At 37.2% G+C, this 17,772-nt stretch overlaps 1 protein-coding gene across 1 annotated transcript in view; it reads left to right on the forward strand.

The window, feature by feature from the left end:
• The window catches only part of LOC131029533 (uncharacterized), a 95,475-nt gene that overhangs the window by 61,114 nt on the left and 16,589 nt on the right, over positions 1 to 17,772 (forward strand). The window contains exon 3 of the mRNA XM_057960043.2: positions 4,511 to 4,606. Coding sequence (XP_057816026.1) covers positions 4,511 to 4,606 — 96 coding nt within the window. The remainder of the gene's footprint in view (positions 1 to 4,510; positions 4,607 to 17,772) is intronic.

Consider the following 17,772-nt stretch of genomic DNA (forward strand, 5'->3'; position numbering starts at 1 on the left):
ATATTGCTCCTTGTTGTAAGACAACCTATGATGAATTGGGAGGCTAAGTCTCATATATATACAAAGTGTGAATCATTGTATCAACACACAATTCAGCGAACAATATACACACAGTGAATATATTCTATAATTAGTAGCAGTGATCAACAAATTATCTTTTGGAAGACAGCGAATCATCCTAAGTCAGTGAACTGATCTTGAAGGCAGCGAATCATACTTTTGTGACTGCGAACTGTTCTTATAGGCAGCAAACATCATCCTAAGGCAGCGAACTGATCTTGAACGCAGCGAATCATACTTTTGTGACTGCGAACTGTTCTTACAGGCAGCGAACATCATCCTAAGGCCACGATATATCATTGAGAGCGAACTTCATCTCAGAGTCTGCAGCCCTTCTTGTGAGAGCGAATATCATATCTATTGCAAATAAGTTCATCTTTGTATATTTGCCCTAGGTTGAAGACATTATACTACTGTGCATAGCTTGCTGATTGCTTCAAGTGTTGAAGCTCATTGTAAAGATACTGACTAATTATTGCATAATAAGATCTAAGATTTATAGCTGGGTTTTTCACCTCCAAGAGGGAGGTTTTCCCAGGGTAGTTTGGTGTTCCTAGTGTTCATTATTTTGATTTTATGTCATTGCTGTCATCTGTGTGATCCTAATTTATCAGTCTAATCCTAAAATTAAAAAATCAACCACACCCGCCTCATCCACAAAACTCCTAAAGTCCAAAATTGTTCTGATTACTTTATTTAGACCATTGCGTTTTTTTGCTCAAATCGAGTATTGTATTAAAGTCCCTACCAAGAATGAATTTTTTGTTCCCAAGAACCTTCATTTCTGAACTAATGGTGCATCTGAAAGATACCTAACTAGAATTCTTAACCAAACTGCTGATTGTTTACAAATTCAAATTCTTTGACCAGCGAAAAGTGTTTTGGGAAGTTTATTGTATTTTCAATTTTTTTGTAGTTTTTTGGATTTTTGACAATACATGGAAAATAATATATGCAATACAATAAATATAGAACTGATAATAGTTTCCAAAATTTTGATTATTAATTGCAGCAAGTACAAATAAACAATAAAGAGGATTCTTGATAGAATTAAGCCGTTCAAGGCTTAGGAGGAGTCCAATGTTGGGGTTTGAGGGTGGAATTTGAGCCTGGAATGAAGCAGTGACTGATCCAAACACCTCCAGCTGCTACCAATGGCTGCAAATGTCTTTATTTAACTCTAGGATAATTACCAAAAACTAATATTGAAAAATTATTCAGACCTAGTTGAAATTCCAAATTCTTGCCAGGCAAGATTCCCAAATTATGTCTCTTTTCCTCAAAGAATCGCTGCTGCTGCCCAAATCTGATATTTTCTTCACACCAAACCAACTGTGATCTCTTATTAATATTCCAACAATGAATTCACACACCAATAGTGGTGCCAAAACCCTTTAGTTTATTTTTATTGAAACACCAGGCAAGTGAATGGTACGGCTGGCCAAGGGAGCTGTATAGCTGGCATTTGTGGCTTATTCCTTGCTGCAATCTCTGATCCAAATGCTCAGATCTTATATAACAGACTTGACTATGCTGTGAAGAATAAAATCTTGGAGTAAATCAAACCCCAAAGTCCAAATTAACCTCTAATGGTGCTGCCGTGGTGAAGAGAGGAGTGTGGGATTTCGTCCACACCACCTAAATCTGAAGGAGTCATGTCCTCCAAAGGTTGCTCAGGCAAATTCGTGCTGCTGCAGGCCTCCACAACCCAAAGGATGCATAAAATTCATAAAACACAAAACAAAGAATGAATTGCCTCTTCTCAAAAAAAGCTTCATAAACTCATCGAACCTCCACAAGGCATCTCCAAAGATGCTAAAGAATCTTATTCTCCCTCCAATTGAGCGCTCAACCTCAAGGGTGACTTCAACATGAAATTTGACCACCTTTTAAGTTATTAAATTGCCTAGGGAAGAGGGTCATCTAACTTTTTGAATAAAGTTACTTATTGAATTAATTAGCAACTTATAAGTTACTTTTATTAACCTTTTTCTATATTTAGGAAAAAGTAACTTTATAACATAAAATTATAAAGTTATATTATTATAAGTTCACCAAAGCAAAATATGCCTAAACAAATAACCCCTTGGGCTAACCGCTAAACAATCATCCCCTTACACTGTGAATTCGCCTGTGGAGATGGATGTCAGGCAAATTCAAACATCAATATAGCCACTAGAGAAATGGGGACATGACAGCATCAGACCTCTTGCTTGTTTGCAGTTTTAATAGGGTTGTAGATATCGAATAGGAAAAATTCAAGATTCGAGTTTAGGCATCTTACTAGACACACCATCCAATTTTGTTGGTTTTTGACAGTCTTGATTGAAACATTGTTCACCTTCCACTGTATGCCAAGACCAACCGCAGCCCCAACCGCAACATGGAACAAAACGGACCAAAGCCTATAGAATTTGGTGAATTTATCAACCTCCTCCAAACCAAGCTTCGTTTCCTGCAGCAAGACATATCCGCCACCATTTTCTCAAGATGATGCTTAGTCAAGCATCATTTGTTAGGGGCATTGAAGCCCCCAACATTCCATGTAACAATCTTCTTTGCCGTTGAAGGGAGGGATATCCTCCCTTGGATCTTGTCATATACTCCTCAATATTTTTGAGGCCTTTTTCAGTCACTTCTTCCTCCCTCTTCTATTTGTTTGCCTTCCTAGCACAATTGTTTCCTTGTCTAGTTTTACCAGGAGCACTGGACGCCGACTAACTGATACATCTTGGTTCAATGATGCCAAGATCATGAGGATCAAAGAAATCCCCATCTCTACCAAAACCTTTTGAATCCTTATCTCCATTTTTCTTGTTCCAGGCATTCTATTAGGGCATTATTTTGCCTATATTCCTTAGTCTCCTTTGGGATCCATTTTTTGATCAGAGGTTTCATACACCTTCCTTCGTAATGATTTCTGCTCTTGCATCTTAGGCAGAAAAATATCTGATCCTTCCCTTCAATAGGCTTCTCCTAGATCCCTTTAGAAGATGAGAGTCGAATGTCCTTAGGAATCAGACAAATTGAAACTAACTTAATTCGGACAAACAGGCCGAATCACCTTCCCCCATATCAAGGCCAAGGACCTACCCTCTCTTAGATCCAATCAACCATAGACAATCGTCCAACCAATATTCAAATGGCAAATTGTATAAGCAGGTTTAAAACGGCTGTTGACATGGTACCATCAATCTAGGGTTAAAATTCAAAATCCATTTCTGGACATTAAAAGGATTTTCTCCACACCACCAGGGGGATTTGGCTAACATGCCATTCCTATCTCTCTCCAAAGTGAAATCCACCACGAAGAAATGTTTTGGCAAGAAATTGACAACCGCATCAGTCGTCCAATTGTCCTCCACCCATGCTCTGATCTCCTTTCTGCTTGAATTCCTTCCAATAATTCTTCCAAGTATAGCCGTTTGACCAAATGCCTCTACAACTTTATCCACCACTAAGGAAACATCTATTGCACAGGAATTTGATTGGCTAACAAAATGCACCTTGCCTGAGTTGTCTGCTCCAGAATCGTTGAAAAATCTCTGTTGTGCCATCCTTTATAAATTATTTTGTTTTAGTTGAATTATACTCTAAATTTTTTAAATATTGGAATTTCATTTAGATATAATGACTAATGAGTGTTAAGTAGATTATTTATGGTCATAAGAAATGGAGTCTTGTAAATAACTGGTTATAAAATATGGTTTAATGAAAACTAACTTAAAAATATACTGTTAAATTCTGATAAATCATAAAATAATTCCTTACTGAACAAAAATATCATATGAAAATGAATAAGTTAGGATGCTCTATAGTAAATTGTTTACAATGCACAAAACTTGTTTTTTGGTCTATGTTATGTATTAAACTCAAATTTTGTTTTATATATGATGGAAATCAGTAATATGTTCTACAAATTCAGTATTTATGTGTGTTCTTGAAGAATATTTTCAAAAACTATTTATTTTCAAATGTTTGATAAATATGCTGAGTTAGTGCCGAGTTTTTAAAATTTTTGGGCCTGCTGAGTCATTGCCAAATCCAAGTTTTTCAACTATAAACAACCATTCAGATTTCTCTTACGTTATTTAGTACAACCTGCATCCATTGGCATTTATCAACAGGACAGCCATAATACTGAAGTCTTTTAATTTAAGTGTGGATGGTAACCTACAAGCATCGGAGGCTGCTCTTGTACCTTATTGCATTCTTTACTTCCAAGTTCTTATGTCAAAAGGTGAAATCTGTTATACATGGAAAAGAATATCAATATGAGAAAAGGTATGAGGAAGAGATTTATCGTGTTATATCTCCACTCTGATTTATTTAATGGTCTCAAAACATCTTGATTCACAAAGTCAATTCACTTGCATGAAATTCCACATGTTAATTATTTTGAAATTAAATTTTAGATAATTATGTTTACTGGTCATTTTTGTTTTGACAGGATGGCTCCTACTCTAGAGGCCCTTTAGTGTTGGATGTTAAAGGATCAGTAGATGATTCGAGGTACTATATTTCTCCAACATACAAGATTGAGCAGGTAAACATCTTTCTTGGAAATATGTCCAGGACACTGTTGGATACCCTTTTTTCTAAACTTCCCTATATAATCGGCTGATAACATGATACTAATTTTGTGTATGGATTTCTTTACATGTGAGGTATTTTCAGCAGTTTTATGCTATTTATGTTTTTTGGGAATCTGTTTATTATGCAAATTAATTCATTATAATATACTATTACAATTGGAAACTGAATACATATTTCATGTAATTGTTCTTTCATTCAATTGATTCAACCTCAATGGTATGACGAAATTAAATGATGTTGCAATATCGCTCTCTTCTACTCTACTGATTGTTGATAAAAAAAAGTGAAAAAGGGAGTAGGGTTTAGGAATGCTATTCTAAACTAGGAATGCAAGACAATGGACAATCTCAAGTGAGCTCAACGAAGCTTTGCTTTGACATCTTTTGAACATCTAGAGCTATCAGATTTCCACAATCCATGCTAATATTCAATAATTGCTCTTAGATTTGATTGTGTATGCCAATTTTTATCATCAACGTTTCAAATCACACTCCGTGATTCATCATCAGGATGAGACAAGAATACCAAGGAGATGAAAGATAGTGAGTTGCAGACCTGACAAAGAATAAAAAGAGGTGTGGGGTAAGAAGGGGTGCACAGAAGAAAAAATAAATAAATAAATAAAATATGACCCACAATAATACAAGAAAACAAAAATTAAGGATAACAAAAAAAATCTAATTGCTAAAAGGCCATAAATAGAAAAGAAGTAAAAGACAGAACAATACAAAAAAAAAATATAAAATAAAATAAAACCAAAGATATATATATATTTATATATATATATATTTATATGCAAATAATTATATCTGCATCTATATATATATAAGCCAAACCTAGAGAAAATGGACACAAAAAGAGAAACAACTGATGAAGATATTGTCATTGATGTCAAAGGAATCATGGAGATGGATGACATCACTGATGAGGGTTTGAATCTATTTCATTGCACAACTAAATCTAGAGTGACAGTGACAGAAAACACATTGAGGAAAATTAAATGCTAAGAGATCCTCTGTTGAAACATACAACAGAAGATGTTTTACATTACATACTGTAGTTAATACTACAGTAGTTAATCTACATATTGATGCCATTCTAAATCTGATAAAGGGTTTGCAGTCTGATTGTATACTCAGAATATAATTATATTTCAGTATACATATAATGAATCGAATCAGAAATAAAATGAATTCATAAAATAGTAGTCATACGCTAAGGAACAGCATTTCACAACTATATTCATTATGGTCATATGTATTATGACAACATTCACTGTTCTCATTACAGCCATGTATTCTAAAATCATACAGAGTATATTATATATATATACTCAGAGTATTAACAATGACAGCCACTCAGTAAAACTATACACACAGAAATCGCATCATACACAGATCCGATATGTGTTGGGAGGCGGCATAATAAATATCAAGTCATATTCAGACCGTATGACTGTGTATGGATACTTTAGATTATGTTTGCTTCTGTTTAAAATATATACCCTATATATCATGGAGCAAATCGGTTTAAAACATTTTTTGTGGAGCAAATTACAAGAGATAAGGAAACGATTTCACTATAACAATAATTAAAGAAGGAAATCGTGGCATGGTATAAAGAATGATACGAAGCATGTGAAAAAAAGAAGGGATCTTTGTGATTCGACGTTCGTAATTTCCTTTCTCTGAATTAGAGAAGACAGAGGCGCAGTCATAGCCAAAGTCCAAACAATGATTATTACATACGAGGATACTGCAGTCATGGCCAAAGGCACAAACACATGTATGTGTATCAAAGAAGCTATAGTAAAAGTCACTCCAAATGCCAAAGAGATTACATCAAAAACGAAAGTTCATAATGATATGCAGCGATGATATTTCAGAAGTTAGAAGAACAGGGAATAAGCATCGATCAATAAATTAAAGAGCAAGCCCGATAATGTGAAAATGATCAGTGGTAAAGAACAGCAATATCCATATATGACTTATTAAAGAGCAGCAATATTAAAGAAATGGTGGAGATTAATATCGACTCATTAGCATGATGTTTTAACAAACATTAATAATATTAAAGCCGATAGTCATATTTCAAAAGGTATGATCGTGTTCAAAAAGATTAGCGATCATGTTTTGAAGCAATTCAGCGACTCTATTATGAAGAGACAGTATGACTTGGGTTAGTGAAAGTCAGCACCCAGATAATATATGAAAGAATTAAAATATTATATTAGCAAGCAATTTAATAAAGGTTTTGATAATTATTAGTTAAGGCAAATATCATTCATGACAAAGATTGTGTCTCTATGGAAAGTGGTCTCTATTCAAAAAGATGCATCGTTTTATTTGGAGACGAGAATCTTCTATGAAAGGGTATGTGTAATATATAAAGAGGTATTAAAAAACCAATCTGAAGTGGAGTGTGTGGAATATATAAAAATTCTAATATTATTCAGAAGAAGATACGTGGTGTTATCATGCTGCTGAGAATATAACAGAGAAAAAGGATCTATATGTAGAGGTAGATTTGGTGAAAAAGAAATGTGCGATAAGGGAAATTTCAATTTACATATATGTGCCAAATTGCTGTGATCATCTTATCAGTTTAGAGGCAGTATTATTGTTCACTTTGATGTGAAAATTGTGATCAAATTTGTGACTGATTTTTAAATCAGAATTGGGTGAAGGTGGTGCTTTGTCCTTGTGGGTTGGTGCTCACAAAACAGTTTGGGGAGTTGGTGCTTACTGTGGGTTGTGTTGACGTTTCTAAAGTCACATTGTTGCAACTCTATCCGGCCAATGCAGAATAGAATGATCTCGTCGAGTATCCTATCCTCTCTTGTATAAGGAAGCCCTAATGTTATTTTTAATCGATCAAAGGGGACAACCTCAAGGTTCCAAATGTCAGTTCTTGACTGCAGGATAACTCAATGGTCGATGTGTTTTGCTGGGAGCACAAGGGGACTTACGTTTTTGGAACAAGTTGGTCTACATCCTACGATGTTGTGATTCTCAAGCTGCGAAATAAAAACAAAAGAGGAGGGATAGGAGACCTAAAATTAACAAGGCTGGTGTGCGGGTAGACAGATTCGACAAAACCAATCCCTGCTTAGCCATAATAACTCACAACTTTGCAGGAACGGTTAAATCTTCAAGCGGATTTGGAAGATTTTCAGACTGCAGGATCGTGGCTTAGCACCCAATTTTGTAGCAGCTCAGACGTGCTGACATGTTTTTTATGACTACGTCAAACACAGAATAAAATTGCCTAACGGTCACTTCACCTTCTCTTGATCAAAGTGCGATTGCATGCTAAGATTGCAAGAAGTTCAAACAATCGACTCCAAGGTTCCTTTATGCTATGGACGCGACTCAGTTGGCCGATGTGATTGTTGGTAATCCAAAGGGCCTTACGTTTGCATCATTCTTTCACTTCTTTGTTGTGGCTAGAACTCCATCATCGGATATGGCAATTCTGCGATGTTGTTGCTTCGAACAAACTAAAATGAACTGAAAATAAAGGGGAAAAGGCTTTAGAAGGATCTAAATCTACTCCTAAGGGCAATGATAACAATGAATAGTGCTCTGGTGGACAAATTCCAAATAAACCAAGCTCTGCTTCGCCAAGATCACCCCATTATGTCATAAATGTTCCATCATCTCCACATGCGGTGGCTGCATGCAAAAAGAATCTGCCATAACTTCAACATGCAATGACCGGGTTGCCATTTGGTCAAATATTCCGGCAATGAATGTGCCACCATACTGCCACATGTTCAATAGATACTCGCCATGCAACTGGACCCTGCCATCGTATATCCGCTCCTGCACATCTCGAATTGTTGGAGAGAGAAAATTTGATTCAGGAAGAATTTTCTTGAAGTCTCTTCAACTTTCCTTGCTTGAAGAAGGTTTTTCATCAATTATGCACATTTCCTATTTTTTAGGAAATTTTCCAAATTAGGGTTCCACGGTTTAGGAGAGAAAATTCTCCTATGAATCCAAATCTGTAAAATTTTGAAATTTGGATGTGATTTGATGCCCGAGAATGGATTTTTAAAAACTTTTCCTAGGGGAAATTTCTTGTTCAATTCATCCTTGATTCCTTCCTTGCCAAGAAATTGTTTTTTTACCTTTAATTCATCGTGGTGTGGAATTCATTTTGTGAAGGAATTATCGTTTGAAAATAAATTTGTTCCTTTCCCTTGAGGAAGGAAATTCCTCATGCCTTAGACAATTTTTTGAGTTTTCAATACTGAGCATGGAATTCACTCTTCATGGTAGAATTCGTCACTTCCAAGCCTTGGAAGAATTTTCAATTTTCCTGATTGGGTATAGGATTTTGACTTTGATGGATAAAATTCGTCCTTTCCATGCTTTGGCACCTTCGCCATGCCTTGGGTGGAATTTCATTGGGGAGGAGGAATTTCATCAAATGTTGAATCCTCCATGACCCCTCCATTTTGGCACCCTGCTAAGTGTTTGGGCGGAATTTCATTGTGGAGGAGGAATTTCATCAAATGCTGAATCCTCCATGACCCCTCCATTTTGGCGCTTTGCTGAGTGTTTGGGTGGAATTTCACTGTGGAGGAGGAATTCATTAAATTGTGAATCCTCCATGAGACCTCCATTTTGGCGCCCAGTTGAGGATTTGGGCGGAATTTCACTGTGGAGGAGGAATTTTGACTTTTTTTGAATATTCCATGGCATGGGTACTTTGGCACCCTTCCTTCTTCTTGGGCACTATTCCACCTACGAGAGGGAATTCACAACTTCCTCCCTTCTCCATGATACTTCACTTTCAACACCCTACCTAAGTGTTGGGCGGAATTTTGCACTGGTGCGAGATTCATGCATTTTTCATCTTTCCTTGATCACCTTCCTTTAGCGACCTCCTTTCTCCTAGGGCGCAATCTCACCTAAGTCAAGGATTTCAACATTTTTAATGAATTCCATGGCAGGGTGGTTTTGGCACCTTGGTACCTTGTAGGGCAGAATTCCACCTGGTGGAGGAATTTTACTGAATGTTGAATCCTCCATGACCTCTTCATTTTGGCGCCTGTCCTTGGCCTGGGGTGGAATTTTGCCTTAGAGGAGGAATTTCAACATTTCATGCCTCTTCCGAACTTGGATGGATTTTGAGCCTCTTTCGGATTAGGCGACCATATAAGAATTTGGGATGATTTTCCAAACAGAGACAAATTTCCTGAGCTTTCCATTTCAGGAATGGGCTTTCAACACTCAACCATTTTCTGGGTCTCTCTGTCACCTTTCCGACTTTCCAGAATTGGAAGTAGTTGCAAATCCTTTGTCACCTTGCCCGAATGGTCCTATCAGAACAAACTTTCCAAAAATAGAAACCTTTAAAGTGTCAGCGTCAGATCTATAGACAGGACACAGGAATGACTTACTATAAATAGACACTTACTAAAAATAGTTTGATTTTTTGGCAAAATGACGATGTTCCGGGACTCGGTAAAATCCCTAAAAATAGGAACTTTCTAAAAATAGAAAGTTACTCCGTTTTGGCTCAAATTTTAGTGGGAGGTTCCTTGGAGTGTTCTGATTCCAGTCGTATGTTTAGTTTCTTCAAAACCCTAACAGAAACCCCTAAAATCTAGGACAAAAGGCAGAACCCTTAAAAAAGACAAAACTGGCCCTAGACTTCATCAAATTCACTCAAACGAAAAGCAGACTTAATCAATTCAATCCCCCAAACACCTGCAAAACAAAAAGACTGCTTCGAAAAGACCAAAAAACCAAAACAAAAGACCGAGAGGGCCTAAAAAGTAGCGGCTCCCCATCTGGAATGGGGCGAGGTGTGAAAACGTCACAACAAGACGGACACCTGCAATTAAACTAAGCACGATTTAAAGGCTCAAACTAACCATACACAAGGATAGACAATCAACATATCCTCAATGGTATGAGCCCAAATCCATCAAATACCTACACACCAAAAGATCTATCTAAAATGCTGAAAGAAACCATGCACATAGACTAAAACCAAGATGATAAACACCAAATCAATGTCCATTATATTGATTCCAGCTGCCTATTACAACAATTTCTGCAGCATCTCTTTGCTATTCCTAAAATCTAACTTTCTACAAAACTCTAACCTATTTAACTATCTAAAAATATAACCATCTAATCCTTTACAAAAGAAAGGCTTCTGCCTTTTATAGATTTTACAATATGAATCGATGGCCAGGATTAACTGCATCCAATGGTTGCAATCTGCCTTCCAGAAGCTGGCAACTTTAACCCATGCCCACTCAATTCTCAGCTATCCCTTCAACCACCTTCTCAACTACCGACAATTGTCTGGCTTCAATTTGGGTCTATCTGGTAGTTGGAAATAGTTGACCTATGGCCCCTCACTCTGAATTCATTAGATGGGGCCCACAGGTAGCTTTATATTAAACAATTTCAGTTTTTTAGAAACTGAACTTTTGGAATTAAATCCAGCTGTGCATTTCTCGAGAATGCATACTTGCTGCATTCTGAATGGTCTTCGGTCTTTGATCTCGGTGGTGGACTTCAACTTGGGGGTTCAGTGACATGCTTCCCAATTCTTGATTCCAATCTCGCGCTCCTGTATCTTCTTTTCCATCTTCCAGCGCCTAGCTTTGATCTTGTGTTAAGTCGTCACTTTAGCTCCTCCCGATCTTGTTTTCTTGCGAACAATCAATTTTACCTTTGATCAATCAACTTGAAAAATTAAATAAATTAACTTAACAATCATATTAAATTTTATTTAACGTTTGGCTTTGTCTTAATGGAGTTTGGGCTTGAGAAGCTCTTGGTGCAACTTGACAAGTTTAAAATGCACTCATTTTGAAAGTTCGCCCCCCTAAGTGAATTTCGGGCCTTCAAAATTCAAGCCCGAAAGACCTTTTGAGAGATGTCCTTTTTTCTGGCATACTGGAGGTTTCGAGAGATTTTAGTTTTAAGTTTCACTCCTCCACTTTCTCAACTTCGGGCGAAATAGGTGGAATGCGAGATAACTTAAAACTTGAATTGCAACAAATGTCTTCCTTTACCAATTTCGGGAATTCTAAGCAATTTGAGAGATGCTTTGTTTTGTTTAAGTGCCTCTCTTTTCAATTTCGGGTGAAATAGGCAAAATGAGATGTTTTTTAAAGATTATTTAGCCTCAACCACACCGAGTTTCGGGCCCATTACTCAAAATGAGAGGTACCTTTTAAATTGAAATGTCTTGGTTTTAAGATTTTCGGGCAAAAAGGGTGAAATTCAAGATTTCAATTTATGAATTTTGCCCTTTCTCATTTTTGGGTATTTTAAGCAAAATGCGAGATTTCACTTAAGTGTTTATTTTGCCCTCTTTTGTTTTTGGCCTAGAAAGCGATTTCAAGAGACCCTTCACATTTCGGCTTGGGAGGATTTCGCGCGATTATAACTTGAACAACTCTTTTCATTGTTTTCGGCCTACTGAAGATTATCACGCGAATTGGTCTCTTCTGTCAAAATGAGTTAAAATGCCGACTTCCTTCAAAATTTTGGGTTATTTGGCCAAAGCAGGGGAACGACGCGACTTGGAGATTTTCAGCTTGCACAAAAGAAATGCGTGATTTTTAAAAGTTTTGAAGTTTCGGCCTTTGAAGAAAAACGCGTGACCTCTTGAACTAATCCTTTCGGCCTATCAATACTTTTTTGCGAGCTTTGGCTTTATGATTTTCGGCCTATTAAGATGACGATGCAAATTTGGAAATTTTTCAGCTTGCAAGGTCAGTTTGCAAGGTTTCTGACTTCACGTTATATTCCAGCCTACTTAGCTAAATCGCGCAACTTGGAGATTTGGGCGAATTAGACTCTTTCTGTGATTTTCGGGCAATGAAGCCATAAATATGCGATTGGGAACTTAGCATTTCGGCACTTTAAGCCAATTTTGAGATGCATTTTCACCTGGAACATGAAATTCGATTAGTTTGTATGTTTTGTGCGATCAACCTTTGACCTCGACCTTGAATATTTAAACATCTTCTCCCTTCTATCGGGACAGACAAACACAAACTGGGGGTCCCCTGTCAATGACGGGGTGAGGTGTGCGAGCACAACAGGTTGGTGCTCACAAAATAGTTTTGGGAGTTGGTGCTTCCAGTGGGTTGGTGCCAAAGAAATGGGACTCGGACTCGGCAAGGCCAACCCGAACTCGGACTCGGGGGAGTTAGACTCGGCTGGACTCGGGAAAGTGAAAAACTCAAGAAATTTAGAGATTTTTAAAGATTTAAAACTTGTTTCATACACCCTTTATTGAATACACCTTAAAGACACAATAACATCATCAAGATCGGCTCATTTGATTTTACATACACAAGTATACATCAATCACATAAGCATAAACGCAAATTGTACCTGAAGGAAATAACAAACATCGATATATAAATATTGTCAAATGTATACAATATTACAAAACTCATGGAACAAAAAATCCACGTCATCATATGATCATCATCAAATGTTCCATACAAATACCAAAGGTAAATACAACTACAAGCCTATGGCTCAGAAGAGCCTGCACCCTCCGGCCCTGGCCCCCTGCGAAGGCGTCTAAGGTAGGTCCTAGATGATTCAACAGCCATAGGCGCTCCCCATGACACCATGCCATGCTCACCAACATCAGGAACATCTGTGTCACTATCTTCCTCTGAAACTCCTGTCTCTGCTCGTGCTCTTCGCTCCTCCTCTGCCATTGCTACAGCGTCAGCCTCTATATCTACTTGGTCGATCCAATCAGTGTCAGACTCGGAGGTTAAATTTTCCCTACTTCTATTGACGCAGTTTCCCCCCATATTTCTTGACGGGGGTTTGGGGGAAGTGCCCCCAAGGTGGGGTCAAGGGGCAGCGCCCCGCGAGGCCAAAATGACTTATTATTTATAAAGGCATCGGGTGTTATTTTTCTATTGGCTGACATGTTGTAACCCTAATTTTTCTCATTCTCAGGCAGAGGTTGTAGTTAACAAAGACGAGATCATTCATTTTAAACAAACTTTTTAAAATGTTTTTTTGTTGTCATTTAATTTAACCCAGCCGGTGGCCGAGTTTCAGGCACTGGACTCGCCGAGTTTGGCGATTTTAGGCCAAACTCACCAACTCGACGAGTCTGGCTAGTTCTCCACCTGGACTCGGAGGAGTCTGAGTCCGAGCTCACTAGACTCGGGGGGCATAAATCGGACTCAGACTCGCCGAGTTTGGCGAGTCCGGGGCGATTTTCCGATCTCTGGTTGGTGTTCACAAATCAGTTTGGGGAGTTGGTGCTTCCTGTGGGTTGGTGCTCACAAATAAAACTATGGGTTGGTGCCTCTACATAATATTGTAAAAGAAATTGTTTAAGCATTCATCTACTGTGGTTTTTTCCCTCATTGGGTTTCCACGAGAAAAAATTATTGTGCCCCTTGTGTTCATTATAAGTGTGTGATTCATTAAATTTACAGCATTATTTCAGTTTGGTTTGAAAAGTAAATTATATAATATACTGATTCACCCCCCCCCTCTCAGTATATTTGAGTGCTCTTCAATTGGTATCAGAGCAGGTTCCTTTGGAGATAGCCTTACAGTTTAAAGGAAGATCCTAAAGAGCACCATGGCAGATAATTATGCAGCAATCAAAAACCCAATCTTTGATGGCACAAATTATGCATTTTGGAGCATCAAGATGGAAGCCTATTTGAATGCATTTGGTTATGATGTTTGGCAATCTATGGTAGATGGTTACTCACCTCCATCTAGTCCTCCAATAGATCAAGCAGGAAAGAAGAAAAGTGAGAATAATACCAATGCTAAACATGCTCTTCTATGTAGTCTTGCAGATTCTGAGTTCACAAAGGTCATGCATTGCAAATCAGCCAAAGAGATATGGAACAAATTGAAAGGTATTTATGAAGGAGATGAGAAAGTAAAAGAGGCCAAACTACAATCACATAGAACGAAATTTGAAAGCCTTAAAATGAAGGAAGATGAAGACGTAGCCACTTATTTTCTGCATGTGGATGAAATCGTGAATGTAATCAGAGGACTAGGAGAAGAAATTGAAGAAAAGGTCCTTGTTCGAAAATTAATAAGATCCTTGACAATGAAATTTGACTCCAAGATATCAACAATAGAAGAAATGAAGCATTTGGACAAGTTGACAAAAGATGAGTTGCATAGGATTCTCACAGCCTATGAAATGAGAGTTGAAGACAAACCATTACAAAAGGAGGTATCCTTCAAAGCATCAAAGAAGGGTAAGAATAAAAATTATGTACCAAATAAAAGTGCAAGTAGTGGATAAGATGAGGCAGAAGCTTACTTCATGAGAAAGTTCAAAAAGGATAAAGGGAAATACAAAGGCAAATTCCCTTTCAAGTGCTTCAATTGTGGCAAGGTTTGACACTATGCTTCAAAGTGTCCTCAAAATGAGAGTGGAAGTAGTGAAGAGGAGAAGAAAACTTATTCAAAGAAGAAAGGGAAGAAAACCTATAAGAAGAATTATTCAAAACATAAGAAGAGTTTCTATTCCAAGAAAAGCTCTAGCTCATCAGAAGAGATCTTTGAAGATTGTTCCAGCAGCGATGGAGAGGAGATACTTTTCATGGCAATGAAAGTTGAAGATGATGAAAGTGAAGAAGAAGAAGAATAGGAGGCGACTTGTGATGGAGAGGATGTAGACCTCAAAGAGGAGTTACATTATGCATACAAACAAAACGAGAAGCTAAAAAGAAGGATCTCAAAATACATGGCACAATCCCAAGAATCAAACAAGCTCATTAGAGACTTGAAAGTGCAAATAGAAGAAGCCAAAAGAGTTGAGGAAATAACAAAAAATCAACTCAAAGGAAAAGAAGAAGAATGCAGCAAATTGGAGTTGGAAGTTGCCTCCTTGAGGAAGGACGTGGAAAAACTTCAGAAGTTAGACAAGAGCACCAAGAAGTTAGACAAACTTCTCAATTCACAAAGATCTACAACCATCAAAACAGGTATTGGGTTTGAGGAAGACCAAACAATAAAAGCTCCGAGTTCAAAAACCATGGATACTCCATGGAAAGTAGTTGAAAATAAAAGGAAAAAGAAAATTCCTCAAAAGACTATCCTCCTTCAAACAATTGGAGAAGGCCTCACCAAAAGCAATCACATGTATCTAACAATCATTATTTGTTCAATGGACATTGTTTTTCATGCTACATGTTTGGTCACAAAGCTGTTAATTGTAGGAGTTATGCTTGAAATGTTCCTAACTTCATTCCAAAGAACTACAATCCATTCTCTCGTCTAATGGATTATGATGTAATGTGCTACAAATGTCACAATTTTGGGCATAGAACCCGTTTTTGCAGAACTATCTTTGCTGATCCATCAAAGCAAAATAAGAAGGAAGATGCACCTATCAATAGAAAGGAGAATTCCAAGAGGACTTGGAAAAAGAAGCAGCAAGAAAAGAAGGAAGAAGAAGAGTCCTTGTTTGTTCAAATAGCTCTTCATGCTAGCAAAAAGAAGGATAGATGGTATGTGGACAGTAGGTGCTCAAGGCATATGACAGGTGACAAACACAAGTTCATCTCTTTTGAACTAGAAGATGAAGGAACCATGAGATTTGGTGATAATTCAAGGGAAGAAATAAGAGCTAAAGGAACTCTTAGTTTAGACCATGGAAAAACTAAAACTGAAAATGTGTTGTATGTCAAAGGCCTAAAAGAAAATTTATTAAGTGTAAGCCAACTTTGTGATCAAGGGCATAGTGTAACATTCTTGCCCAATGGATGTGAAATTAAAAAGGATGGAAAACTAATTGCAAATGCATATAGGACAGCAAATAATTTATATATTCTAAATGAAATAAACAATGAAACATGTAATTTGGTACAAGAAGATGAGAGTTGGTTGTGGCACAAAAGACTAGGGCACTTTAACTTTGACAATCTTGTGAAAATCAGCAAGGAGGAGACGGTGAGAGATAATGCCAAGAATTACAAAGCCATCAAATATCATTTGTAAACAATGTCTACTTGGGAAACAAATCCGAGAAAGTTTCAAATCTAAAGAATACTCATCATCAAAACCTTTAGAACTCATACATACAGATTTATGTGGACCAACTAGAGCAAAAAGCTTGCATGGAGAAAGATATTTTATGTTTCTAATTGATGACTATTCTAGGATGATGTGGGCTGCTTTCCTAAAAGAAAAATCAGAGGCTCTTGAAAAATTTAAAGCCTTCAAAGAATTAGTTGAAAATGAGATGGATGCAAATATAAAGTGTCTTAGATCAGATCGAGGAGGATAATTCACCTCCAATGAGTTTGAAGATTTTTGTACAAAGCATGGTATAAGAAGACAATTTTCAACAGCAAGAACTCCACGACAAAATGGAGTTGTGGAAAGAAAAAACAGGACTGTCCAAGAAATGGCAAGAGCCATGTTGAATGAATCCAAGATAGCTGACACCTTTTGGAAGGAAGTTGTTCACACAGCCGTCTACATCTTGAACAGGGCTCAAATTAGGGTGAACAATGACAAAACACTTTATGATTTATGGAAAGGAAGGGCTGCAACAGTTGAATATTTCAGAATTTTTGGTAGCACATGTTACATTAGAAGGGATGATGAGGATTTGGGCAAATTTGATGCTAGATCAGATGAGGGAATCTTTCTTGGGTATTCAACAAAAAGCAAGGCATATAAATGTTACAATAAAAGGCTTCACAAATTAGTTGAAAGTACCAATGTAAAAATTGATGAAGGGAAACAATTTGAGAAGATTGTAGAAGATCAATCTAAGGAACAGATTGAGGAAGGAGAGTCAAAAGAGGAAACTGAAAATGAGGAGCAAGAAAAAGATAGCTCTAAAACTCCATCTAGAGATCCTTCCAAAACACCACAAAAAGCACCATCAAAGACTCCATCAAAATTTGTTCAAAGAAATCATCCAGAGGACTTGGTAATAGGAGACTTGGATACAAAAATTCAAACAAGGAGAAGACTTGCCAACGCAACAGAGCATTCTCATTTTTGCCTTCTATCTAAGGTAGAACCAAAGGATTTTAATGAAGCATGTGAAGACAAATGTTGGATAAAAGCTATGAATGAGGAGTTGGATCAAATTGAAAAGAACAAA

Source organism: Cryptomeria japonica, chromosome 10, assembly GCF_030272615.1.
Source record: "Cryptomeria japonica chromosome 10, Sugi_1.0, whole genome shotgun sequence".
Classification (NCBI taxonomy): domain Eukaryota; kingdom Viridiplantae; phylum Streptophyta; class Pinopsida; order Cupressales; family Cupressaceae; genus Cryptomeria; species Cryptomeria japonica.